The 26,669-nt window shown below is 39.5% G+C and overlaps 1 protein-coding gene across 1 annotated transcript in view; it reads left to right on the forward strand.

Annotated features, from left to right (window-relative positions):
- The first annotated feature begins 14,600 nt into the window (after nt 1-14,600).
- Nucleotides 14,601-26,669, forward strand: part of aff1 (AF4/FMR2 family, member 1) — a 41,511-nt gene continuing 29,442 nt past the window's right edge. The window contains exons 1-2 of the mRNA XM_022676688.2: nt 14,601-14,839; nt 26,478-26,595. Coding sequence (XP_022532409.2) covers nt 14,775-14,839; nt 26,478-26,595 — 183 coding nt within the window. The 5' untranslated portion in view covers nt 14,601-14,774. The remainder of the gene's footprint in view (nt 14,840-26,477; nt 26,596-26,669) is intronic.

A 26,669-nucleotide genomic window follows, 5' to 3' on the forward strand; every position in this document is an offset into this window, starting at 1 on the left:
TTTATTTTATTATTTTCATTTTCCACCAACAGCCCAATGTACACATTTCCCCATCATGTTTTAACTTTATTATGCATTATATATTACTTTAGTGAATATTTTTATATAATTTTAATAAATTTGTCATTTTTTTATTTACTATTTATTCATGGTGGACCAGATTTTTTAACCAGTTCAACACTTGGAATTATAGTATGGAATTACAGTAATTAAAATGCCTACACTTCATTTAAAATCTTTAATCATTTCTTTCTGTATGCACCAATCAATCATAACATTATGACCACCCCCTTGTTTATGCACCTATTATCCATTATTTTTCAGCTCCACTGATCATAATTATTATTATTCTAGTCCTTTCATCCTATTCTTCAATACTCAGGACACACAGAATAGACCATCACAGTAATTACAGAACTACAATGTGTCATAAATACTCGATGAAGCTGGAAAAATGAATAATAAGTGTAGAAACAAGGAGGTGGTCATGATATTATGCTTGATCTGTGTAATTACAAAGGCTGTAGAGCTGGCAAACTTGGGTTTTGGGTGCATATCAGTGCAAAGGCGTCTCAGGTTACTGGAGAGCTAATTCTGGAAGCTGCTTGGCATACTTACTGAGCACTCCAGTGTGCAGAGAAAGAGTCTCTCTCTCTCTCTATTCCTCTCTCTCTCTCTCTCTCTCTCTCCCTCCCTCTCTCTCTCTTTCTGTTCCTCTGTTCTTCTATTGGACAGATTTTGTGGTGCTAAAGAAATGGATTGAGGCGAGTTGCTGGAGTGGACGTCCAAACTGTGTGATATTAAGGCAGGAGGGGAGCAGAAGAAAAGGACTAAGAATCCAAACTCCACCACGGAGAGAGAAGTTCTGGGACAGAATGGCGTGGGTCCGGTGGTTCTGGCTGCAGTGGGGGACGCTGTGTCCTCTGCTTGCTCTGCTGTTTGCTCAGGACAGTTTGTGGGACTGCAGTGAGAAGGACAGCCTGGTGGAGGTTCCAGTAGAACTGGACATGCCGTCTGAATGCATGCTGGGCTGCACTGCACTGACCTACAGGAGGATAATGGAGACACAGGATAGAACGACCGTCCGCTTCAAAGACTCGTACAGCGGTGAGTGACAGCACATACACAGCTCTGTACACTACATTTGAGAATTTTTAATACTTTCATTACAACCAGAGAAAAATACTACAACTTGTACAATAACAAAATGGCAAAAAGATGTGTGGCACTTACACACAGTATCAGTATCTGTAATAGAGAGCACTAAAACCATGGGGCAGTTACTGAAGTGCATGCCTGCCACTAGATGAAGCTGGATTAAAGCCAGCAGCATTCAAGCTTTCAAGCTAAATATATCTTATTTAGGATGCATACACTATCCACAATACACATATAAACAGCTGTCAAACGTTTTTAGAGCACTCCACTTCTTTTAGCTCTTCAGGTCCAGTTAATAACCGGAAATGGTACAAAATCCATTGTACAAAAATTTGCAGTAAACTGCCAGGGCCTTTAAAGAAAACAAATAAGCTAAAAACCGAAAGAGAAAAATGTAGTATTTTGTTTAAAAAAAAAAAAAAAAAAAAAACATTTTGTACATGGTATATAATAATAAAAATATGAGCTTTGGAAATGGATTTGAAATAATGTCAATTTACAATTGACAAAGCAGTATTGAAACAGATCGTTGAAACAGCCATAGTAGAGCACAGCTACTGGACAACTAAAAAATAGGGGTGTTCTAAAACTTTTGACAGGTAGTGTATATTTAGGATAAATATCAGGATTTAGGCTTATATATTTCTAGGCACCTATTAAGTAGTTAAGGTAAGTTTGTTTCAATATCTCTATTCTGTATCACCATATACTTGAAAAGCTGTCATGAGAATACATTTGTGATTTCTGTATTTTTGGACAAACCAATATTTCAAGGGATTCAAGGATTCAATGAGATTTTATTGTCATTCGCATCACATGTGGTACATGAGGTGGAACGAAATTGTGATCTCACGATCCAGTTTTACACCCAAACAAATATAAACTTGCACGAAAGTTTTGCACACAAAAAAAGAAACTGTTCAAACAATATGATTATTAAACAATATGGTCCATGCAACCTTGACGGGTTAAAAACTGATGATATCATTATGTAAACAGACATGCAATCAATCACAATGGGCAATATTAAAGTAATCACAAATGCTAAATTCGATAGAGGAATTGTACTTTAATGTCATTGTTGTGTTTTTGCAGGAGAACCTGAGGAGTATTGCTGGTCCACAAAGATCAAGTGCAGCGTTGGGCAGAAGCTTCATCGAGCGATCATCGTCCTTCCTGTGGATGGACCAGTGGAGAACTGGGAACCATTTAGACTTCAGATCAGCTCAGCAGAAACTATAGAAGAAATTCTGCACCAGCACACCGGACCTTCCCTCCTGCCCTCAGACTGCGGCCTTCACTTCCAGATCACGGAGCAGCTCGTCAGGAGCCGAGCCCAGCTGGTCCTGTGCGTGAGAATCCTCCCGCAGGACAGTGGCTCTGTGGGAACAGCTTTGAGATGTCCACCATTCCTGGTCACAACCTGGAAGCGCTGGAATCAGGGAGAAGGATGAAAGACGGGGTGAAGGAAAGCTTGTGTAGATTAGGGGTGTACAAATTTATCCACACTCTCAAAAACTATGTGTTAAGAGTTAAGAACACATTGTGCATCATAATGTGTAAAATCCCAACACACCATATGCTAAACCATTGACCAGTCCCATCCATGGCAAGCTAAAAATCCTCAAATCTGAAATTCAACAAATATTCCATCATACAGTTAAACATTAGAACTAGTCAGAAACAATCCTAATTCAAAGTGTTGAAAAAAGGTGACGGCGTTTAATGTTTGCTATGCATTGCAATAAATATTTAAAGGTAAACTGTTGTAAAGTAGATTATTCAGAGGTAAACATTTTTTAAGGAAAACTCTTCCTGAGGTAAACAAACTTGTAGTGAATTATACTGAGATAAACTGTCCAGAGTTAAATTATACAGGAATAAACATTCTGGGTAAACTTGTCTTGGGGCAACCTATCCTGAGGTAAACTTTTCTAAGGTAAATTATTCCTGAGGTAAACTCTCTTGTAGTAAATTAAATTGAGGTAAACTATCTAGAGGTAAATTATCGACGGGTAAACAATTCTGGGGCAAATTATCTCGAGGTAAACTTTTCTGATGTATATTATTCCTGAGGTAAACACCCTTTTTGTGAATTATATATAGGTACAATATATAAATTATATAGGCAAATTATCTATGGATAAACAATTCTATCTTGAGATAAACTATACTGAGGTAAATTACCCAGGCATAAACACTTCTGGGGTAAGTTATCTTGAGATAAACTATCCTGAGCAAACACTCTTGTGGTAAATTCTACCAATGTAAACTGAGGTAAGTACAATTTGCCAGGGATAAACAATTCTGTCAGGTCTTTTGTCTGTCTGCTTCTCATGTCTGTGTTATTCTCAGGTCTGTGTTTCATTCCCAGTGTTTTTCCACTCACCTGTGTTCATTTGTAGCTCCGCCCCTTCGTCCCAGGTGTTTCCTGTTCCCTGTGTGTGTGCACCTCTATTTAAGGTCCGTGTTCCATTTCCCCGGTGTCGATCCTTGTACGTTTATCGTCTGTCAGTGCTCCATGTTTTCCCCAGTTTCCTCAGTCCTGTTTTCAGTAAATCCCAGTGTATTTTGTATTTGTTTTCGTTAATAAATCCCTTTTTGTTTGCATTTGCGTCCGCCTCCGCGTCCTCCCTGCACCCGCACCTGACAAATTCTGAGGAAATTATCTTGATGTAAATTATCCCTGAGATAAACACTCTTGTAGTAAATTGTATTGAGGTAAAATATCTAGAGGCAAATTATATACGGATAAACAATTCTATCTTGAGATAAACTATCCTGAGGTAAACTTTCCTGTGGTAAATCTGCCCATGTAAATTATCCTGAGGTAAATTTAGCTTCCTAGAAGGCTCCATTAATTCCTAGATAGCTAGCATGCTTAGCAACGCCATAAATAATTCAGTTTGCTGTAGCTACACAATTTTAATAAAGTAATTTTAATAATGTAAAATTATTCTATTCAGTCTCTCTGTGAGCAGTTAGCTGAATTGTGATTTAGATCCTGACGAGTGCTTGGAGCACAATTTTGAACTTTTGCACAGGAGTTAGCATTTGCTAAAAGTTGCTAAACAAAAAGTTTAGCAATCTAGCAAAGCATAGCAAAACCATTAAGAAAGGGCTATGCAGCCGACAAAATGAATTAAACATTTTTATAACCATATACAGAGAGCTAGCATTAGTTAGCTTATTATAAAATATGTATTTTGTATGAAGTGTGTGAAGTTTTCAGTTGAATTAAAATTTGTGCTAAACTACAGGCTAAACTGCTAATAGTAGCAAAGCACACAGCAGAAAGAGCCAGTTAGCGAACTAGCTAATTAGCTCTTTAAACACTTAAATTGATGGTGTGTGTTTTGAAGAATTTCTAGCTAAAAAATCACATACTTCTAAGGACATTTAAATTTATTTACCCTAAATAAAAGTTAAGTTGCCATTAATGAATGTTGGGTTGATGTTTGTACCTCATGAAGTTCAGGAAATGTTCTCCCAGAGACATTTTAAAAAATACTGTCTAATATTAAAAGTTCAGTTCAGCAAAGACTGAAAACAACAGTTTTTAGTGACAAATTTGGTGACAAATTTACTTTACTTATTTATTTGTAGACATTTATCCATAAGGTGTGAAGTAAGGGTGATTAGAGCAGTAATTTTAGACATTAATGGAACATAATAGCCAATGATGTTCTAATAATAATAATGATGAATTTGATTAATTTAATGAATAAAAATAATTAATTTCTGTAATACTAAAGATGTTCGTTTTTATTTTGTTGTTTTGCAGATAGCACTTAACGCAAAGTCCCATTGGACCTTTGTCCCAATCACACTTAATTTACCATAGTAAATATATATATACAGCACATGTCAAAAGTGTGGACACACCTCATTCAGTATATTTTTTCTTTCTTTTTATGATTTTTTTTAACTTTGCACATTTATTTTTGAAGATTATATTGAAGCTACACAGTAACACATGCAGAATCATTTTGTAAAAAAAAAAAGTGTTAAACAAGCGAGAATATGTTTAATACTTTAGATTTATTTTTGAGGACAGATCTGCAGACTCTTGGTATTTGTATCTCAGTGTCTTCATGAGGAAGAGTCACCTGGAACAGTTTTCCCAACAACATACACACATACATCTGACAAAAGGTTTTAAGACATAAAGCTAAATACCATAAATCTGCTTTACATGTGTGTGCTGCTTTTTGTAGAGCTGTGTAAATAGAGACTTTCGTCTGTAGTTTTGATGAAGAGATTAAACCTTTATTATTTTTTAGTGTATTCTGAATTAAAGCACTATATTTTATTTTTTTTTATTCTCTTTTACATTTTGTTATGTCATGTATTTTTGCAGTTTTTAATAAAAAAAAATGAAATGAAATGGTTTAATTTTTAAGTGAGTTTCCAATCAAGAATGTTAATGTTAACTAAATGTTAATTATTTTTCTGTATGATTTTATTTAAAGGACCTGTTATCTTCTGTTGCTTTAATAAACTGTAATAAATCAATATCTTTGAGTATCTTGAGTTGGTTTGAGGTTGTTTTTGTCTGCTTAAATGCAAAGTTTGACTGTATTAATGTGCTAGAGATAAGACAGGATTTCATGCAATGATTTTTTGCAGTTTGGCCACTTAACTTTTCTCTTTTCTTTTTTTTTTTGAAAAACAATGACACCAAGATTTAATGAACCTTTATTATTTGGTATGAGACAACAGCCTTTATTTTTAATACCTGGAGCAATACTGCCCTCTTCTGGACCAGGTCCTGGATCATTGCTCGCTTTCAAGGATTCAAGGATCCAGTTTTACACCCAAAGAGCTGTTATTAATAGATATATAGATAAAAAAAAATACAATAAAAGAAATAGAATATACAAAATAGATAGATAAATATCCCAAAGAATAAAAAAAATAAATAGAGAGTAGAAGGTTCAGCAACATGAAGTCCAGAGTGCAAGTGTGCTATAGCAGCATGATAATGTGAATTAGAGCAGTGGAGATAAAGTGTCTCAGTGCAAGTAAAGTGACCGTGTTGGTAAACAGTAAACAGTAATTTGTCCTTTGTGTCAGTGCAGTGTGTTTGTTAAGTGGAGTTTAAGAGTCTTACAGCTTCCGGAATGAAGCTGTTTCTGAGTCTTGTTGTTTTGCACTTAATGCTCCGCAGCCTCCGGCCTGAGGGGAGTGGGACAAAAAGTGCGTGTGCTGGGTGGGTGGGATCCTTCCTGATGCAGGTGGCCCTTTTCCTGCACCTGGAGGTGTAAATGTCTGTGGTGCTGGGGAAGCTAACTCCAACAATCCTCTGTGCAGCCTTCACCACCCTCTGCAGTGCTTTCCTGTCTGCAGCAGAGCAGCTTCCATGCCACACATTGATGCTGGAGCACACGACGCTCTCCACCACACATCTGTAGAAGGAGGTGAGGACTACGCTCCCGAGTCCAGCTCGTCTCAGCCTCCTGAGGAAGTAGAGCCGCTGATGTGCCTTCCTGACCACAGTGGAAGTGTTGTTGCTCCAGGTGAGGTTGCTGGTCAGGTGCACACCCAAGTACCTGTAGCTGTCAACCACTTCCACCGCAGATCCTCCAATGTGCAGGGGGAGGTGGGCATGCTGGCCCCTTCTGAAGTCCACAATCATCTCCTTTGTCTTTTTTACATTGATGCAGAGGTTGTTTTGCACCAATCCTCCAGGTGTTCCACCTCCTGCCTGTAGCTGGACTCATCTCTGTTCGTGATGCATCCAACCACTGCCGTGTCGTCCGCAAACTTCACAATATGACAGCCTGGATGGAGAGGTGAGCAGTCATATGTGAGCAGTGTGAACAGGAGGGGGCTCAGCACACAGCCCTGAGGGGAGCCAGTGCTGAGGATTATGGAGGGGAGGAGATGTTGTGAATCCTCACAGACTGCGGCCTGTTGGTCAGGAAGTCTAGGACCCAGTTGCACAGGGAAGAGCTCAGTCCAAGTGAGGAGAGTTTGGTTATCAGTGTCTGAGGAATCATGGTGTTGAAAGCAGATGTGAAGTCCACAAAGAGCATCCGAACGTAGGAATCCTTCTGCTCCAGGTGGGTGAGGGCAGTGTGGACCACGGAGGAAATGGCATCCTCTGTGGATCGGTTCTTCCTGTATGCATACTGGTGTGGATCCACAGTGATGTTGATGGTGGCTTTGATGTGGGTCTGAACCAGTCTTTCAAAGCACTTTGTGACTATCGGAGTGAGGGCTACTGGCCGGTAGTCATTCAGACCTGTCACTGTGGAGCTCTTGGGGACCGGGATGATGGTGGCGGTCTTCAGGCAAGTGGGGACAGCTGCCTGGATGAGGGACGCGTTGAAAATTTCGGCCAGGACGTCCGACAGGTCTGACAGGTCTGCGCAGTCTTTTAGCACCCGTCCGGGGATGTTGTCCGGGCCGGCAGCTTTCCGGGGGTTAATCCTCCTCAGCGTCCTCCTTACTTCTGCTGGTGTCACGCTGAGGGGCTCCTCTCCTGGTGAGTGTGGGATTCTGGTGCTGGGGGGTGTGTCAGGGTTCTCAAAGCGGGCATAGAACGTGTTGAGAGCCTCAGGCAGGGATGGGTCTTTGCACCACCTGCGCTTTGACCACAGGTTGGCGCTGTGGAAACAGGATGGCACATCAAAGTAATCTCTGACGTTACTTCATATATATAGAATATATACTTTTTGAGGCAGTCATAATGAATGCCAGTTTCATTATAATGTTTTTGATGGTGAAAGTTCTTTAACCTCTTCACAACTTTACAACTAATGCACTCAAACACATTAAGAGACAAGAAATGCTATTAATTTCCCATTGACAGGTTCAGCACAGCTGTTAACTAAAAGCCTGAATGACTAACACATTAGGTTGAAGATTTGAAGAATGTAAAATATAAAACAATATTGTGGTTTGATTAACACTTTTTGGTTAACTAAATAATTCCAGTTATAGTAAAGTATGAGGAGGTATAGTGCGGCCTAGTGAGGTATAGTGAAGTATTGGGAGGTATAGTAAGATGTGAGTTTCTTTCTTTCTTTCTTTCTTTCTTCTAGTCACCCAAACTCTCACTCTCTCTCTCTCTCTCTCTCTCTCTAAAAGTCCAGTGTCTAACCTTTCTCCGCCTCAGTCACTTTCTATCTCTCTCGCTCTCTCTTTCTCTCTCTCTCTCTCTCTCTCTCTCTCTCTCTCTCTCTCTCTCTCTTTCTCTCTCACCCAAACAAACACTCCCCTTTCAGAACATTCTCACTCCCTCTGCAAGGCCTCCACACACACACACACACACACACACACACACACACACACACACACACTCGTGCTTCTGCCATGTGTGTCTCAGTGGCCCAGCTGGCTGCTGATTGGTGTAATGCAGCATCTTCCACTCTGTTGCCTACAGGAAGTATGCTGGGATAAACGTGACACCCCCTGCCCCCACCCCACACACACACACACACACACACACACACTCTGCCCTAAATCTCACTCCCACTGGAGACAAACATGACCTAACTTGCATCAACCTTCCCCTTTAGCCACAGGATATACAGCTATTAAATAGCAGAAGTACAAGATGGGTGTTTCTAATAAAGTGGCCAGTGAGCAGAAGCACACAGTGGTAGCTGGGGGCTTCTGAGGGGCTGCCCTGCTTAGAGATGAGGCATTCGAGGTCAGACAGGAAGAAGGACGAGAAGGACGAGTAGGAGGGAGCAAATAGGCACAGAGGGAGGTGGGAGGTTCAGTGCACTGTGCACCTGCACTGTGAGAGAGAGATAAGCTCTGGCCAGGCTTCACACACACAAACACACAGACACACACACACACACACACACACTGCATTAGTTAAATGCCCTTCTTGCAAGGTCCTCCTTTTGGTGGATTGCTATTGTAACGTTGCAGCTACCTGGACGTGTTCAACAAACTCTTCTCAGCAGAGGAAACTGAGCTGCTGGTTGACGCTGTGAAGGAGCTCCAGCAGCTCATTTACGGGAACAGCAATGTTATTTTATTTACTATTCTGTTTATTGTTGATGTAAAAGTTGGGTTTGTGCATTGCGCAGGTAGGTCCGTGTGTGTGTGTAATGAGTGGGGTTTAAACATGGTGCACCTAGATAGTTAAGATAGGTATAGACATATATATGTCAGGGTTTTAATCAGTCAGTGGCGCACCTGTGTTTTTCACCGCCAAGATAGCAATACCCCAGAAATGTATATATATATATATATATATATATATATATATATATATATATATATATATAGCACAGGGTGTAAGACAGGGCCACTAGTGTCTAATCAATTCACACCTGCAATTATTTACATATCTGCCTTTACATACGACACGATTGCATGCTAAGTATTGCAGCAATCTGCGGTGCTCCAGAGTTTAAAATAAATAAATCTAACAATATAAATCATTCCCAGAAGCACAGTTTTAATCCCCCAGCTTCAGATGAGTTAGACATTCCACAGAGGCCTGACTTTAAACAGGAGCAGGAGCTCAAACACCCACAACTACAGCCTGCATGGGTGGAGGGGGTTTAGCGTGGGGCGTAAATAGGCCTCGGCTGAATATTGTGTCCAAACCCCGAATCTCCCCAACCCTCACCCCTCACTAACCCCAGCACTGGAGCCTCTGTGCTGGGGGAGGTAATCTGAGTTGATCTGTTGCTGTGGGTCATACATACCACACACACACACACACACACACATACACTACACACACACACTGCATGTCCCTGGTTGGCCCTAGGCCTGGAGAAGTGGGGATTTGAGGCTGCGGGCTGCAGGGGGGAAGTGAGGAAAGACGAGGCTTAGAGGGATCTCAGCGCAGAGTATCTGGCAACACAGTTCCAAAAACAGCACTTCACAACTGCAGCTGGAGTCTGCAGAGTAATGCAGGAGGAGCCCTCCATAAACTCCAGCTGGTATTATTTACAGTCCTGTGGGTGAAGATCAAGAGGTCAAGAGTTTACAAGGGGTCTACAGAACCGACCCACCCACTATACTGTCCAAAAATATGTAGACACTCAGAAACGGCCACAAAAAAACTGTATATTTTGATGTATTGTCCCAGAATAATCAAATAAAAAACGTACATGTGTAACATGCAAAAATATTCATCCCCCTATTTCAGTACTTAGTAAAGCCACCTTTTGCTTCAAATACTTGAATTACTAAAAGTCTTTTTGGGTTTGTCTCTACCAGCTTTGTTTATCTAGAGACTCTAGAGAGATATTTACTCCATTCTTCTTTATAAAGAAATCTGTCTCGGTTCTGATACCTCAGCTTAATGTTTATCCCCCTTTATCATCTGATACGACCCGTGAATGGCCTGGTAATGAGCCGAGGTGTCAGACTGGGCCTGTTCGAGGAATAAACAGTAAGGTTTTTAAGATGTGAATGTGCTGAAGGTGTCAGTGTCCCCTGCAGTGTGTGTGTTAGTTTATCAGTGTTTTCAGGAATCTCTGGTGTTAGTTACGTGTTGACTGGAGGAGTTTAGCTGTACTGCACGTGGTGCCAGAGGCCTGTGGACTTTGACTCCCTGAGCAGTGCCGTCTTATCTGTCCCAGACCTTTGTCAACAGAAGCACAATTGCACTGTTGGTTTGGATAATGTTGTTGGTACTGTTGTAAATGTGTCAACCAGCTTACTTAAGAACATCAATTACCAAAAATAAAGAAAAGACGTACACCAATCACCAAAAACTCCTGACTGATATTGTCTAAGATATTGTATTGTAAGTCCCCAATACAGCTTGACCCGTTGAGCCGTGAACCCCACACAACCTCTAAAGGTGTTTTGTAAAATTTCAGACCAAGACTGAAGTCTTTAAGTCATTTTTCAGCAGGATAATGCTCACCCACACATAGCAAGATTTTCTCAGGAATGTCTGCACCAGATTGGCGTATCCGCTCACCAGGTTTTCAAAAAGAACGCATTTGAGAGCCAAGTTGCATTAAATAGATGAAATGATAATTAAAGTTAACTTTTCCTGAGATTAAATGTGTTTTTATTCTGAAAAATTTTAATATAATAAAAAAGCAAAAACAAAGAGGTCTGTAGGGGGTAAATACTTTTACACAGCAATGTAGAATGATGATTTATATGATCAAAAGGCAGACAATCTGAATTTATCACAATTTTTGTTATGGACTATTTTGCCTCACCAGAGTTTGAGGTATCAGGCCGTGTATTCATAATAATTAGGTGTGATTCATTTATGTGAGGAGCTTTTAGATCTTTAGATGTTCTGTCTCTATTCACCATCACTCTACACTACTCTTACTAGGTAAAATTATATCGAATCGAACGCTTCACACCAAACCCACCAAACTCTGCAAACATCTTGTAAACTTTCAATGGAAGTCAATGTAAAGAGAGTTTATTTCAGGTCATTTTGAAGAGTTTCTATTGTTCTGCTCATCAAGAAATTTTAGCACAGTGTAAAAGACAGTGTTCTGTTCAATTTATATAGTAAACTAAAAATCCACACAAATGGAGATAAATGTTTTTCATTGGACAGCGACGATATAGAACCTCACTCTGACGTCACAGTGAACGACCGATTGCTGTAGTCTATGCTGGACTGAACTACACTAGTTTTCTGGTGGTGACCGGACCGGACAGGAGCTGAATGAAGGCGAGAACATTATGGGCCTCTCCTGAATGACCGCAGTCCTGACCTCGGTGGAGAACCGTCCAGCTGGAGTCCACAGACGTGTGAGAGAAACACTCCGCTCTGTGTTTCAAGGCGATAATAAATCAGACTGAACTGAGCAGTGAGAGATAGATCACAGCCCAAAGCCCTGTACACACTGTCCACTCACACCACTCTGTTTGTGCCCACCCTGGTGCCCTCGTGCATGGCACACTGCTGGGTTCTCTCTGCTCTAGCTCACCTGAATACTGAGTATTCCCAAGTATTACTCAAATACTGCTCACTTTATACATTCAAATTGGATCTTTCAGCTGAATCAACTTATAATACCTGGATTTAGTTCACTGTCATTGGCAATATATTCTCTTGGCTGCTGGCGTCATGTATTTGCACGAGGGCTTTCTCATATAGTGACTGACATTCACCTTCAGTGTATAGTCACTTCTCCAGACTACCATTGGTTAAGGTGTGCATGTCATATATACTGATTAATTGCCTGGCCTTTTTAAAGTTGTAGGCTGTAAAAGCAAGTTATCATTTTCCTGAGCTGGTAACTCAGATATTGATATATAGTTGATAATATTATTTTAAAGAATAAAATAGATTTATGGTTTATTCAGTGATATTCTACTATCTCAAGTCTTCTGTAAACTTACTTAAGATTTTAAGACAAACAGAAACCAGTTTCCTTAAAAAAATTAAGTAAATTCAACTTATACGGTGTAAATATCATTGTATATCTCATTGTATATGAACATATATAACATAATAAAATATAAGGTGACAGTATAAAACATACAATATTGATATCAACTGCATAATTAGCAACAATTTCGCAACACTTCAATAATCACCTAGGATACCAAAGCAATCACCTTAGCAAAAGCCTGAGGTATAATATCAGTCACCTAGCAACCACTTATCGATACTATAGCAACCCCTTGGGATGCCATATTAGTTGCCTAGCTTCCACATTGCAACACTTTAGCAAGCACATGGGATACCATATCAACCACTGAGATATGATAGGATCCACCTAGCACCTCCCTAGCAACCACTTGAAAACACTGTAGCAATTAATTTGGATAAGACATCACCAGGTCACCAGGTTACCTGTTCAGCTAAATATCACATATCATTATAACAGTTTTACCCCATTTATAAATAAAAAGAAAAAAGGTTTTCCAGTTCAGGAAATGATATTAGTAACACAGTGAAAGTTATAAAGTAGCTTTAGGGTGTGTGATGTGTTTTTCCTGGTTGACCTCACCTCAGAGGTTCACCTGTGGGTTGGCCATTCATCCCAGCAGGGTCCATTTATCCCAGTGCTCCCTCAGTACTAGAAACATCACCAGGAGCAGACCATAATAGGCAGAGCCCTCCCTGTGTGGGTTTATCACAGCAACTGTCATTACCCACTGCAGTGCATTACGAACGCACTGACCTCCAGCTTCGTCTCACCTTAGCAACCACCTAGATATCACAGCAACCTCATAGCAACACCTTAGAGATCACCTAAGAATGATAACAATTGCTCAGCGACCACTAATCAACATTGTAGTAATCACTTGGGATATCAGCTACAGCAATTGCCTAGCAACTACATGGCAACACTTTACAATCCACATGGGATAACATAGCAACAAAATAACAACACCTACCTGGATTACCATAGTAACTGTCTACCAACACTTTAGTAACCACCTGGGATAGCACAGCATCAGCCTAGCGGCACCATAGGAACCACCATGAGTTCCATAGTAATTGCCCAGCAACACACTGGGTATCATGGCAACTGCCTATACACACTTGATTAATGGCAACTGCCTAGCAACAGATTTGTAACCTCTTGGAATATAAAAAATATACCATAGCAGCCACCAGGGATTCAAAAGCAACTGCCTAGCAGCTCCATGACAACCACAGAGATACCATAGCAACTGTCTAGCAACATATTAATAACCAATTGCGATAGCATAGCAACAGCGATACCATTGTGCATCGACTTGGTTCTGATACATCAGCTCACAGACGCAGCCTTGTGCTGATCCACATCACCCTAGGAGTGATGAGGGGAAAGAGAGAGCACCATCTACTGTACTGTACCCACCCAGAGAGAAACAGCAAAGACAGTTGTGCTTTCTCGGGGCTTCGGCAGCTGATGACAAGCTACATGAAAAAAAAAAAGTTTTCTAAAAGTTAGGAAAGGTTTATAATTTTTTTAGCAGGACTGTTGTGTGGTATTACTTCCAAAGAACACATTTGTTTCAGTTATTAATGAAAAAATATGGTTTAGAGTTTAGTGCCTCTTTAAAGATGTTTATTTGACTATTTACAAGGCTAATTATCTAAAAAGAAAACTTTTTATGAGTGTAAATGAATGAAAGAATATAAAATGTATAAGTATAAACTGCAGTTTAGAGGATAAAGTAGATAGATATGTATCGTGTTTTAGGGCTGTGAATGAGCGCAGAGAGCAGCGCGCTGTTTCTATAGGAGTTTTCTAGTTCGGGCGCTGTGTAATATTTTGGCCGCTTTTACAGAATAACATGTCCATAATAGGAACGACAGGACCGTACCATGTGTGACGGCGGGGGTGTTCAGCGGGGACGCCGGAAACGTGACGACGCTCGAAACGTGCTCATATGCGGACACTGTGATATTTAACGCGTTAAACGGGGTAAAAAACGCAGGATCAGGCTCGTGTCGTGTGTTTATATCGCTTAACTCGCACAAAACAACGCGATAAACTCCGTCCCAGCTCCCCCCCCCTCCGCCCGCCTGCCCGAGTGGAGCGGTCCGCTGAGTCCAGGGATCAAGACTCGCCGCTGCGCTACAACAAGTTGTGAAGTATGAAAGAAGGAATCGACTCTTTCCGCGCGTTTAAATCGTAAATCCGCGGCTTTTCTCTTTATCCGAAGCGATGTGAAGGAAGGCCAGACTGTTCGGGACTGCCGAGAGCCCCATGGCAAGCCGAGCAACTTCAAATTTGGTTCATAATCCGCCTCGCACCATGGCTGGCCAGTCTAGGTAAGTGAAGCCCAGCAGCAGCAGCAGCCAGTTTAAACCAGCCAGCTGGACCAGCACTCCTATAAACACACAGAACTAGTGCAGGAAAAGTTCTTTATATTTATTGGCAAGTGTTTTTAAACCTTCATCTTATCGTGTCGACCTCTATTTTATCCATATTTAGCTCCGTCAGAGCTAAAAACCCCATACTTGTATGTGTTTTGCTACTGAATCGGGTTGTTTGTTTGGTTAACTAACGTAGTTAGTTAATTCATTAACCTATAACCTAGCTATCTTAATCTAGATTCGTTTATCTGATATTCTAGATAATAGGAAATCACGGGGATTTAGACTCCTGTATTAGAGTCTGGTCTTTTCCAGACGCCTCTGAACCCAAAGACAGACAGACAGAGAGAAAGAGAGAGAGAGAGAAGTCAACACCACTTCTGGACATGGTTAACATTTAACATTAAACCAGCCAGCTACTGCAGAAAAGTTCTTAATATTTACTGCCAGCTGTTTTTAAACCCTCAGCTTCCCGTGTCGACCTTTGTTTTATCTATATTTAGTATGTGTTTTGCTACTGAATCAGGTTGTTTGGTTAACTAGTTAGTTAATTTGTTAACCTAGTTATCTAGACGCCTCTGAGCCCAGAGAGAGAAAAGTCAACACCACTTCTGGACATGGTTAACATATGGCCTATGTTTTGTACAGTAAAGTGTTGTAATTTAAGTGGCTTTTCTTTGCTGGCAGTTGTTTTCAAACCTTCATATTTTTGTGTTGACCTCTATTTTATCCATATTTCTTACTGTTATAATTGACTTCTGACCCGGGTTGTTAATTAGTAGATTAGTTAGATCAGTATTTCTCAGCCCTGGTCCTGGAGGCCCACTGCTCTGCACATTTTAGTGCTTTTCCTGCTTTTACACACTCCCACATCCACTGTGTGAGGATACATCCCAGATGCCTTTGAGCCCATAGAAGTATTCGCCACTTCTGGACACAATTAACATAACACCTAACATAAGATATGGTAAGGATAATAAAACCCCATATTTTTTATGTGTTTTGCTACTGTAGGTTACCTAAACCCTGACCCAGGTTGTTTATTAACTAGATTAATCTACATTAGTTGATCTGATTTTATAGATAATAGGAAATCACTGTGATTTAGACCTGTGTTTTGGAGTCTTGGCAATCCTAGACGCCTCTGAGCCCAGAGAAGTCAGCACCACTTCTGAACATGGTTAATATACAGCCTCTGTTTTGTACAGTAAAATTTTAAGTTTAGTTTTAATCAGCCAACTGGAACAACACTCACTTCAACTGGGGGGAAAAGTTGTTTATATTTGCTGGCAGTTGTTTTTAAACCTTTTCAACCTTTATTTTATCCATATTTAGCTCAGTCATCGTACTAGAACCCTTGAACAACTTTGCTCTGTCTGGATATATAAAACCAAGTGTATGCCACAAATAGCCAAATATGTTAAAAACACCATGTTTTGTATGTGTTTTGCTACTGTACGTAGGTTACTTGAGTCCTGACCCAGGTTGTTTGTTAGGTTAACTAGTTAGTTCATTAATTAACCTAACCTAACCTACCTATCTTAGTTTACTGTAGTTAATCTTGATAAGTTGATTTGATTTTATAGATGATAGGAAATCACTGTGATTTAGACCTGTGTTTTGGAGTCTTGGCAATCCTAGACGCCTCTGAGCCCAGAGAAGTCAGCACCGCTTCTGGACATGGTTAATATAGGGCCTCTGTTTTGTACAGTAAAATTTTAAGTTTAGTTTTAATGAGCCAAATGGAACAACACTCACTTCAACTGGGGGAAGAGTTGTTTTTAAACCTTTAGCTTTTTGTGTTAACCTTTTATTTAATCTATATTTAGCTCAACCAGTGCTAGAAACCCTATATTTTTGTTTTGCTACTTGTAGGCTAACTTTGACTCTTGATCCAGGTTGTCATTTAGTTAATCGGTTTGTGATTTGTTTTAGTTGTGCTGGATCAGTATTTTTTCAGCCCTGGTCCTGGAGGACCACTGTGTGATTGTCTATCCCAGATGCCTCAGAGCCAACAGAGGTCAACAACAGCACTTCTGGACATGGTTAACATAAAGCAGAGTTTTGAGCACATTTTTGATGTAATTCTGTAGTTCCTGAAAAAAAGTTTGCCAAATGAATCCATTGTCTTTGTGGTTCTGTCACAGGGAATTGAAGCCCATTCTCCTACTTTATTTAAATAGTAGGTTGAATTGAGTGTCGGTGTTTGATGGAAACACCTGGAATTGTTGAGAATAGTCCTCACTGAGAAACTGTACCTCTAGATAACTGATTTATCAGCTGGCCTCTAGGCTCTGTATGTGGTTTATTCGCCTTATCTCTCCACGCTTACCTGTTATCTGTGCTGAACCAGCTGGAAAAGTGGCTTTTATTCAGAAGAACATGTGTACCAACATAAATATCCAGGTTCCTTCAATCTCTTCAGTCTTGTTTGAAGTTAATCCAGCATAAGTTAGTTAGTCGTGGCTGCTGTTGTGAACTCAGTAAAGCTGTAGGAGATGGGGGGGATTATGTTGTGCAGAAGATCAGGAACACGATCTGAACAGGAGGAAGACGAGCGGTAAAAGAGGCATGAGGATGTAAATCAGTTAAATCCGATCAGGAAATGATGTGACCACTGATAATTACGGAATTGTTGATGTTGATATTCAATATTGTCTGCATAGTTGTTGATGGCAGAACTTTAAGTTGTAATAATTGTAATAATTTCCTTGTACAGGTTTATTCCTTTACTGTTATAAATTCTGTTAATATTACAGCAATAGGGAGGAGAACTTAATCATAATCAGTCATTAATAATCAAATAATAATTATTCATTAATCATAATCAAGATAGACCAATCATAAACGTTGTGTTAATTGTAATATATTACAATAAAATCTTCAGTCTAAAACAATTCATTCATAAACTGCTACTGTAAATGACTAAATTATGCATCAATTTTGAAATATCAGTAAAATTTTCCTTCAAGTGTAAGACCAAGATCAAAAGATAATGAAACAAATCATTTAGACAATCGTAATCCAAGAATTTGACTTTATTTAGAAAGAGATTTTCAGATTTTTTTTTTATTTCTTTTTGAATATGAATTAGTTTTTTATTTAAGATCTGAAAACCCTTAGGCCTCTCTTTGTTTCAAAACACAAAAATACAAGTTTCTGTATTGTGTGTAAAATTTTTAATTTATGGATCTGCAAATGTACTGTAGTTTTTTTACATAATCACAAAACAATTCTGTTTAAAATACAAAACTTCACAAAAAACACCATTAAATAGTTCAAGTTTATCAAAAGCCAGGAAAATGTCATTTTAAATATATATATATATATATATGAAATGCAGATTTAGATCCGTACGTCAGCTTTTCATCCCAGAAGCAGTAAATTCTTCATTAATTCAGATCTGCTGATGATCTGCTGGTGTGTTTTGTACTGAGGTCAGTTGTGGATGTGTGCTGCTGGTGAGGGTTAGTGAGTAAGAGGCGTGTTGGTCAGGAGGAACGCTGTACTGTGTGAGTAACTGTGAATCTGCTGTGTGTAAATCAGTGAGTGTGGACTGTGTGTAAGAGCGCTGTGCAGGCGTGGTGTTGTTATTGTTGAATTCCACAGAGAGCAGGAATTCATGTGTAATCCAGGCTGTGAGGTCTGTGGTGTTTCTGTCGCAATCGGCCTGGACCTTCTACTGCATCACCCCGAGGACTTTACTGATCCTCCACGACCAGATCACCTCCTGATCAGCTTTACTCCACTTTATCAGGACCAGTAGCTGCAAAATTTCAGCTCTAGAAAGTAAAAATTCAATCCCTCGTTCAAGTGGAATGTTTAGTTTTGGTTTCGCACTGCAGTTTAGCAACTAATACCAACTTACACCTAACGATTTTTCAAGTCGGGATAAAATCATGAGAGTCTGGCTGGAGTCGTGGTCGCGTCAACCTGATAGTTCAGTGTAAGGTGGTTACTAGGGCTGGGCAATATGGCCTTAAAATAATATCACAATATTTTATGATATTTTTGCGATAACGATACTCTTGGCAAAATGACAAAACACTGAATTGCAAAAAAATATTTCAAGAATAAACTACTGCAACAAAATTAAAATTACATTTTATTATTGCATACAATACAATATAGCACACCCCTAACTGAGATATAAAAAAAGTTTTATCAGAAGTCTTTAACAGAAGTCAATGATCCAGAATGATCAGTCATGATACTAAAAATGCACTCCAAATATCAGCCGTGTTTAATATTATCACAAGTCTTGAGACTCGGCTCACGCAAATAGTGACAAGAACGATGTCAACCAATAGGAGAAGAGCTACGGAAAGCCACAAGAATATATTTTACGTGACTGGTTTAAAAAAGAACACATTTTGCAGTTAATATGCCTTATATGGTTCCCACTTTAATATGTACAGTATTTTAAACACAGGCAGCAATTTTACAGCTATTGCATTTTATTTTGCACTTTTTTATTTTTAATACAGATACGTTTAATAAATACACATTTTGCTAGAATTATGTTCTTTAACAAAGGCAAATGTACAGCAGTGAAACTGTAATTCGGGGGGGGAGTAACAAAAGTAATGCAATAGTTACTTTTACTAGTAACTAGTTACTTTTATAATGGAGTAATTCAGTTAGGTTGCAATATCTGCCAAGTCCTGTTGCACCAACTTTAGTCCAAAACGATTGTGAGTATTCACTTGACTCATCAGCTGTATTTTCACAAGTTCTCAGTTCCTTGTTTTAAAGGTCAGGGTGCTAGGAATTCTACCAGTGAAGTGTGGAGCTTCTTAAATAAAAAATAGTGATTTTTGTTTTTGCATGAGTAACTTTATGCCCCTATCACTAGTATTGTTGTAAGCCTGTTGGGAGCATCGGCCAAAAGTGTGTATTTGGGAACGCTGGGGGTGAATGGAGTTCTCCTTTAAATCGATTGGTTTGTGAAGGGCTCGTTGCCTCGTTTTGTTATCAAGTCTGTGAAAGGAGAGACGGATTTCAGCACAACACCTCTTCTTTTTCTTCTTCTTTTGTTTAATAGGTGATGATATCCTACTTCAGCTTTATGCTGTGTGGTAGTGTACGCTGGGTAGAGCTCAAAATTCAGATTTTCCCACTTATTGACTACTTACTTATTTATATATATACAATTTTCCATTGTTATAGATCTATTAAAGGGGGGGGGGTTCTAAGAAATGTTTCAATAACGGTCATATCAATTTTGTGCTATATCGATATGTATTATTTACAGAATCTGTCACAAACAGGCGTTTTGTTACCGGCGTCATTTCGCAGCAGAGCTGAACACAACCAGGCTCCGTAGCCGGGCTACGTCAGTGCGTGATGACGTAATCACACAGGCATGTAGCCGGCTAGGCTAGGCTAGGCTAGACCATAACCGAGCGGAACTCGGGACAAATTTCCCTACATACAATATTTTCCTTGCTATATATGCTATATTCTAAATTCCTATTACTTTTGTACTTCATTATTGTAAGTCGCTTTGGACAAAAGCGTCTGCCAAATGAAATGTAATGTAATGTAATGTAATATGCAAATAAAATTGAGCATTGACTTATTTTGACATTTTTTTATTTCTAAAGTATTATATAGTGTTTGTGAGAGGAGGTTTCAAAGACTTTTTTAAGTCTGTATTTTAACCAGTCGTGAACGACCAATGCCTTAACATTAACTGTGACTAAATGCACACAGTGTGAACTGCAGTAGGTAAATAAAAACGCTTTTTTTATTCTATTGTTATTGTTAGTCAATGGCATTTAAATGGTCTTAAAATGACAATAATATAATTTATCTGATTGATTTCTGGAATAATATAGTGTATCTTCCACAAAAACATGTTATGGTGACAGAGCTACAGTAAAATATTTTTAGTGTTTTTTTTCTGAAGGAATTTCTTCAGTGTTTCCAGAGAAGTTCCCCACAGTGTAGATAAGGCTGGTGAAGATAAGCTGTAGTATGTCATGTTTTGGTTGGCTGCTGAAAGCTGCGGGTATCTGCTGCAGACTCTACAAACAAGTTTGAAGATTAAACATTTCCTTTATGAGGATTGAGATTATTTCTCTCGTGGTGAGAGAGAGTGATCTAGAGCTGAAGAGTGCACTACTGTTATTGCTGTATTACTGTATTCTATAGGAATGAATGGAGTGCAGAAGTCTTGACACTATTTGATTGGTTGAAAAACAAAAAAAAAAAACACCTGAGCAACCACATTGGCTAACACAGCAACCACTTCAGAACTACCGGAGACACCATAGCAGCCTCTTGTGATATCAGAGCAGGTCTTTGCAGAAAAGGAAAAGTAAAGGATTCTGATGGTGAAGGGAGTGTAGCAGAAACTAGAAGGTGATTTTAATGTTATGGCTGACCACTGTAATGTGTATAGACACAGCTGGTTCTATTGTTGTGGCTGATCTGTGTTGTGATCTGCGTATGTGTAAAGTGTAAACACTTCTTTTACTTTATGATAATATCTCAGGGTAGATTAGATTCTTTTTAAATGATTATATTATTTTATGTTCTGAGTTACCGAGATTAACTGAGAGCTTTATAATGGAGGAAATAAACTAAATAAAGTGTAGCTGCTAATTTTAATCTTCCTTAGAATGAGTAAATGTGCTGTGTGCGTGTGTTTGAGAGAGTGAGAGAGAGAGAGACAGCGCGAGAGTGAGTGAGAGTCTTCAGCACAGTGTTGCTGTTTTGAGAGTTTGGAGAGGATGGCTCTTTAGGGAGTTTAGCGTTTAGGATTAGCATTTGTGCTACCTGGACATAAATCAGTATTGATAAACAGTGTCTATAATAATTATTAAAGAAATATAAAATGTACTATATGGATACTGGGTGTAGAAACAAGGAGATTGTTTTACTTTTTATTGAAATTATCACAGACTGTCTCTTTTAGTAGACTCGTGGGCAGGTCTTGTGTAATCTGTGATTATACTGTTTGAGTACAGTGTAATTTTCTCTCTCTCTCTCTCTCTCTGTGTTTCTCTCTCTCTCTTTCTCTCTCTCTCTCTCTCTCTCTCTGTTGGATCAGCGTTTTTTATGAAGTGCAGCATGCTGTTAATTTTCAACCCGTCCAGCGCTGAAGCGCTCCGTGCCAGACACGTGGAGGCAGCTGTCTGCAGACGGATCAGCTTAGTGACGGGTTTGGGAGTGTTTAGTTAATTCGAGTGTCACGACTTGGAGACGCACAAGTGTTTACACTCGTCTGAACTGAAGCTGTGTTTCCGTCACAATGTGGGGCTGTTGTTGGGCACGTGCTGAAACATTCACTCTGTTGAGTAAAGAGTTAAAGCTAGCAAAACACACGTCATTTGATTTTGTGTATCTGCCAATATCCCATTTTCTCCACAATTTACACGGCCAATTACCCAACCCACTTATTAGGACTCCCCAATCTATCACTAGTGATGTTCCAACAAAAAGAGGGTTAAGAAGACCAGCGCACGCCTCCTCCGACACATGTAAAGTCAGACTGCACCTCTTTTTGAGCTGCTGCTGATGCTTTAGCATTACCGCGTAGCATCACAGCGCTAACGCTCAGAGGAAAGCGGCGCAGCGACTCGGTTCTGATACATAAGCTCACAGATGCAGGCTGGTGCTGATCCATATCACCCTAGGAGTGATGAGGGGAAAAAGAGAGCGCCATCTACTGTACTGTACTCACCCAGAGAGAGAGCAAGAACAACTGTGCTCTCTCTCTCTTTCTCTCTCTCTCTCTCAGGGCTCTGGCAGCTGAGGGAGAGCTGCATGACTGGCAGGAACTGTAATTATGTCCATAATAGTAACGTAGACCCAACTAATTTATTATTAAATAAGTTTCAAACTATTGTTCGTTGTTCAATGCAGACCCAAACCGATAAACTAATGAAAAGGATTTAATTCTGATAGTGTTTATTTAAAGCGGCGGAACTTTTCTTGTCTTTACAGTTTACTTGCTTTATTGCGCCACAGTAAACTCACAGACCAAACACGTGTGGTGCAAGATCAACAAACGCTTTCCTAAGCCAATCAGATCTGTGCAGACCCCCTATTCTGCAGCTCCCTCAGTGTTTTCTGTTGTTATTTCTGTTGATATTCGCTAGCGAGAAAGCTATAAACAAGAACTAACGAATCTGACTCTGCTTCGCGAGCCGACAAAACGCTGTAAAACTGCTGGAGTGGAAACTTACTTTCAGTTTTTGTTATTTCCTTCATTTTCAGTAATGATTATACTTGGTTACTTGGCTATATTGTGAATACCACACCAGAGCTTTATATAAAATAAAAATATAATAAAAAAACAGATGCTTATGTCACAAACTATTTTTCAGGTTCGGGCAGAGAATCTAAGCCTTAATATTGAATATATTGAAACTGAGCCGATACCGTGGCTCAGGAACCGCGATACGAACCGAACCGTGGCAACACTGTACCGTTGCATCCCTAATGAGAGTGATGAGAATTCCCTTAATTCTTATATCTCTGATGAGATGATTCTTAACGGCCTGGTGGTGGTTTTCTGAATGTTCTCCAGCAGACTCTGTGTCTCTGTGAGCGTGTGATTAATGGTCCATCCTCTACGCCGAGTGCGGTCCCTGATCTAGGCCACCTCATCTGTTGCCATGGAAGCTCAGGCTGAGGATGTGATGGGTCAGGGAGGAGGTGTTTTGGATATGGAAGGGGCTGATGGGGGGGCAGTAGGGATGGGTGATAAACCGGAAATTAACTTTTTGAGAAATGACACAATCTGGCCTTAGCCATCGATATGTAGTATTTTAGATTTTTCAACCAATCTTAGCTTTTCATTATACTGAAACACAAAACTAAAAATATAATTTAAAAAATCTATGAAATTAGCTGCAGTTATAATTTTAATTAGTGTCTATTGTTTCTACAGTAATTTCATCAATTATTCATGCAGATATATAAAGTAGGCTATGATGAAATGTATTGGCGTGGTCACTTTGCATAAACTCAGTTTATATAAGTGATAATAAAGTAATCTTTGCAAAAAAAGCTTCATACGTGACGCTGCTTTACGTTATTTGAGGGTCACGCGAGGACACGCCGGTTTGCGACGTGCTTTATGTTATTAAACTAATGAGAGCTGAACAATGGAGATGCATTTTTCTTTTAAAAAGAATTGTTACTGCTTTGATATATGATATATAATATATATATATATATATATATATTGCGGCACTAAAAGGTAGTAATTCTCATTTGTGAAAGTTTGGTTTAATGTCACTTTGAAATAAAGTTGGATAAAAGTAAGCAATGATATTATTATTGTCATATTTTTTAAGAATAACTGAAAACATACTTAAATGTGGTATATCATGATATATATTGTAATTGTGATATAAAAATATTCCATATATTCCAGCACTAATTTTAATATATATATATATATATATTACATTTAGCTCTAAATGGCTGTAAAATTGGGGCACAGGCTGGTTTTATGGATCATGCTGTAGAAACTGGTTTCCAGTTCAGTTCAGTTCCTCCCAGTGCCTGGCTGAATGCCAGTTGCAGTATTCATGGCCAGATGTTGTGTGTCCTGTTACTGAAGCCCCTGAGGAACCTTCATACAATCACACCTCACACCTGTCTTCTGCACCTTCACACCCATCTGCACACACTTCTGCAAATACACCACCTGTCCAAAAGTATGAGGACACCGGGACCTCCAGCACATCTTCTGCAGTTTAAAGTTGATATGGGTTTTATCTGTACTGCAGTAACAGTCTTACTCTAGATGTTAAATGTTTGATGTGAGGATTTGATTTGCTCTCAGCTATACAAGAGTAATAATAATAATAGAAAAAAGTACTGAATCAAAAAGCACTTCACAAAGGGGAGTTTTGCCTGTTACATCTATATAATAGAAGTTCAAAATGTGAAACTTATATATGTATTACACACAGAGTGATCTATTTTAAGTGTTTGTTTTTCTTTTATTGATGATTGTTATTGTTTACAGCCAATGAAAACCCAAAAATCAGTGTCTGATCATCAGTAAATTTTATTTCATATGTGAATGAAGGGAGCAGAGTCTGGAGGAAGAGTGGAGAGACACACAGTCCAAACTGCTCGAGGTCTAGTGTGAAGTTTCCACCAATCAGTGATGGTTTGGAGAGACATGTGATCATCTGCTGGTGTTGATCTATCTATCATTTTATTACCCTTAATTTGAGAAGATACTAAGACTCAGCAGGTGTCCTGTAATGTGTGTATATGATGTGTTGTGTATGTGATGAGTAGTACAGTACGGTTCCACTGAGGCATGATAAACACTTGAGTTTGTGTTTTAAAAGCTGTGGAAAAGGTTGAGCTGAATAATTCAGGCGAGCTGAAGTTGTAAACATGCTATTTTTAGTTGAGTGAGGAGCTGTCTGGGGCCGGACGTTACAGTTGGCGTTTGGGACGTTCTTCACTCGTTTTCTTCTCTGAGATCTGCTCCTGAGGGACCCGGGGCTGAGTTTCAGGACTGGAGTAATTGTAGGTTGGATAGGTCAGTGTAGGATGAGGGGGAGGGGTTTTGGGGGTGGGGTTTGGTCTGGAGGGGAGGGGTTTTGGGGGTGGGGTTTGGTTTGGGGGGAATGGCTGTAAATGACGTCTTTTCCTTGGTGTTTTTGGAGTGTGTTGAGCGCGAGCAACAGGCCGGAATCATCACTCACACAGTGACTCAGCGACGGGTCACACCGCTAAATCAGCCTTTCCTCTGTCCTCATTTAACATCATCACACTATCTCCAGATCATCTTCTCAATCACACGGAGAAGAGTGTAGAGCTTTCTGTCCGGGACTTTCAGCTACAGAACACTTTATTTTTTTTGGCTCTTATCGGGTCTTTATTACAGGTCTAGTTGTGTCTCTAGTTTGAATAAATGCCATGTGAGCTGTTTTTTGTGGGGGGAAAAAGTGCTCCGGTGATCCAGTATAACACTGTTTTAGTCCGGTGGAGGAGTGTGCAGAGTGGGGAGAAACGATAGGATTTCGGCTTGCTTGTGAATATTTATACATGCAAACATATTGCCTCTGATTGGCTAACAGTATATTATCAGTATAGTAACAGTCTTTGTAATGTCTTAAAGTCTCTGTAAAATGCAAAATCCACCGGAGATCCTATTTAAACCTATACTTAAACACAGAGGTGGGTAGTCCAGGTCCTGAAGGTAAAAAATCCACCCGATGTGAAATTAATTAATATATATTTAACATTACAAATCTATTATTAAGAGATTTTATCTGTCCAAGATCATTTATTTTACTCCAGTATTAGATACATTATTATACAGAGTGCAATAATAAAAATAATATTATCTGGTGAAAAACTCAGCTAAACACTTGCCCTTTGCGTTTAAATTCTTACGTTTGTCAGTATTTAGAACGTGTCACTCGATGCACATTGTGAAATGGAAAGTACCGGCGATTGCTCATACTAACGCTCGGTCTGTTCAGACACGTTCTTCACTGGTATTTCCTGTTTAAAGGTGGAATTTGATATGATTTAATTCTGTATTGAGTGCATTAATTAATTTATATATTTGTTAATACTTGTTTATCTTCTGGTTTGTGCTCAGCTTGCGGGAAGAGCTGGAAGTCCTGCGGAGGAGGGAGTGGGAGCGGAGGAACCAGGAGGCTCAGCAGGACCGGGAGCTCTTTCAGGAGAGCACACCCCTCTTCGGGGAACCCTACAAGGTAAAAATAAATAAATAAATAAAAATAAAAATGTCACTCCTTTAAAGATTTGTGTTCTGGTCCCTCCCGTGCTC

The sequence above is a fragment of the Astyanax mexicanus genome, chromosome 17 (assembly GCF_023375975.1).
Source record: "Astyanax mexicanus isolate ESR-SI-001 chromosome 17, AstMex3_surface, whole genome shotgun sequence".
In the NCBI taxonomy this organism is placed as follows: domain Eukaryota; kingdom Metazoa; phylum Chordata; class Actinopteri; order Characiformes; family Acestrorhamphidae; genus Astyanax; species Astyanax mexicanus.